Here is a 2,478-nt window from a genome sequence, read left to right as displayed (position 1 = left end):
CCTCCCTCCCTCCCTTCCTCCCTCCCTCCCTCCCTCTTTCGACCGAAGAAAACAATGCGTTGAGCGCCCTCTTGGGTTTGCATAAGCCCTCCCTCTCAGGATCGAGGCAGGAGGATAAAAAGTAACGGCCCAGAACGCCTAGGCATACATAGAGAGAGAGACATCTGGCAATTCTTTTCCTCCATGATCTCGGTCAAAGGGTGGAGAGCAGGAGAAAAGGAGGAAAAGGAAAAGAAAGCCATGGTGAGGTGAAGGAGGGTGGGAGGAAGGGGGGGCCAAGGTAGGCGTACTGTCCAGGAAAAGGCTTCTCTTGTACGGCACTAATGCGTGAACGAATGGAGCACAAGATGCACTAATGGAAGGAGTCAGCGTACGAGTTGACTGAAGACGCCAGAAATGTTGTGTGTCTTTGCAAATAAAAGGACAAATAACACTGAGAGAAAGTTCTAGAAAGTGTTAAAACGGTACGGGTCGCCCACGAAGCATTGTTCCTGGGCGGAAATTGGTTGTCTTTCATTCTTTCTTGTTTACATAGCATTGAAATTGCCGTACTCTAGTTCTCTACTTCAATAATGTGTTCTCTACTTCAATAATGTTCCACTTGAAACCTGACAGCATGAGTATCTTTATCACTTTGTCGCCGAGGACAAGCAGTTAGATGAGAGACAAGCACGGGTAGATTAAGGGCCATTATGGCTTACACACTTGGATGTATATCATGACTCCCAAGCTGGTGATATTCCAGAGACGGAGACTGCCTGTTCGTCTTAGATGCTGCTGTGTGTGTAAATCTATAGCTAACTATCTTCCTACCACGCCTTCCTGCCATTTGGATCACCTCCTCAGTCATTATCGACCTGACCATTGATTGAAAGCCTGAGACGGTCTGTGCGATCATGTGTTTGGTCAAAGTCTACCTCTATTATTCACCTCGGCTGCTCCATACTCTGCCCTTGAAGTCAAAGGAATGCCCGACACCATGGGACTTACTTCCGGGGATATATATGAGATATTTTGGCCTTCCAACCCAACACTCCCCTTTCGTTTACGCCTACAATGATTTCTATCACTGCTATACGCAAAGGTACGCATGAACAGGCACAAATCTGCGTCCATCGACGTCTTACGGAATCGATCTAAAATAGTCGTGGTACGAAAGCAAGATTGAATGTATATTGCAAGGGCTTCACATATTATTTTTGAGCTGGCGCAAATATGGCGGGGCTCTCGGGGATTATCCGATAACGGCTAACATGGTCTCTGAGGGCTCTTGCCCTTGCCTGAACGATGTTTTTGATTGACCTTTCCGATGTGTAGGTATGAAAATGTGACAAATGCGTGTAGTAGTCTTTCCTCTATCTTTCTGCGTGGTGAGCTGCCTATGGGACACGCATGAATGGTCGTACTGCCCTTAAATTTTGGACGGTATTTTTTGCTTCGGGTGCACCCTACTTGCGGACTTGAGGATGCTCATACAGTCAGCAGAGACTCGTTAAAAAAGTTTTCCCATCATTTCTTCCGAGGACTTAAGTGGTGAGAACGTGGTCAGCGATGGAGCAGCTCCTTTTGCGGATGGTTGAGCGGCACCGGGAGGCTTTGTGCGAGTCGATGGATACCACGTGGAAGGAGAACTTGATTTTTCCCCGACTGCGCGCCTGTGCATAATAAAGCCGAAGGAAAAAATGCGACGCTCGGCTATTCGTAGAGCTGAATACTACGACCAGGACAGACGACCACGCCAGCATGTGGTAAAAGACCATGTTCGACACACCATGTTTGCAACATTGAAATAAGGTCACTAGCATGTCAATCGGAATAATTTATATCGCAACACTCTGAGCGTTGTGAAGACGCGTCATTTTATGAAAATCCGACCCAACAAGCCTCCTGAGCAACAACCTCTCAGCTTTTCCATTTTCACAATCCTTTCCCTCCCCCGCCGCAATAACGCCTGGTTGGAACTTAGGATTTTCTTCCCTACGTATATATATTGATCGAAAACATCAATTTCTGGGCGCTTTGAGGATGCCAGAGTCATCCAAGAACGAAGGACAAGTGAAACGCGATCAAATTATAATCGCCACGCCAGGTGGGTAATGCATGCCTGAGAAATGAGGACCGGGTATTGTGGCGGATGATGATGATTAAGGTTTTTAAATCATGACGACAGTCCAGGCTGCGACGATCGAGACCTGAGTAGAAGTGATAGCGGGACGCGGGAAAGAGGGAAAGGTAGCATTGGCCACGCGCGCCTCCATAGGTAGATTGTGCCACAGGAAAATTGCCTTTTGTGAACCTTTACCCTCTTTCTCCCTCCCTTCGATCGCCGTCCACAGAGCCCAAGGCCATCCCCCCCTCGACGCCTCCCCTCCCTGGGCCCTTCCCTTCCATTCCCCCACCTCATCCTCCCACGTCACACCGCACCGTCCCTCCCGCCCCGGGCCCCGTGCCCCATTCGAAGCCTCCTTCCTCCTCCAC

The 2,478-nt window shown here is 48.9% G+C and overlaps 1 protein-coding gene across 1 annotated transcript; it reads left to right on the top strand.

Annotated features, from left to right (window-relative positions):
- Positions 1-1,964: 1,964 nt before the first annotated feature.
- NGA_0405000 (uncharacterized protein) lies at positions 1,965-2,476 on the top strand (the record flags this gene model as incomplete). The annotated part of the gene is made up of 2 exons (XM_005854933.1): positions 1,965-2,089; positions 2,337-2,476. Coding segments are annotated over exons 1-2 (204 nt in total), but the record flags the coding sequence as incomplete, so codon positions are not given.
- Between the last annotated feature and the right edge of the window lie 2 nt (positions 2,477-2,478).

Source organism: Nannochloropsis gaditana (genome assembly GCF_000240725.1).
Source record: "Nannochloropsis gaditana CCMP526 unplaced genomic scaffold scaffold344, whole genome shotgun sequence".
Taxonomy (NCBI): domain Eukaryota; class Eustigmatophyceae; order Eustigmatales; family Monodopsidaceae; genus Microchloropsis; species Microchloropsis gaditana.
Note: the sequence above shows the minus strand (reverse complement) of the source record. Positions and strands in the feature narration are given on the sequence as shown.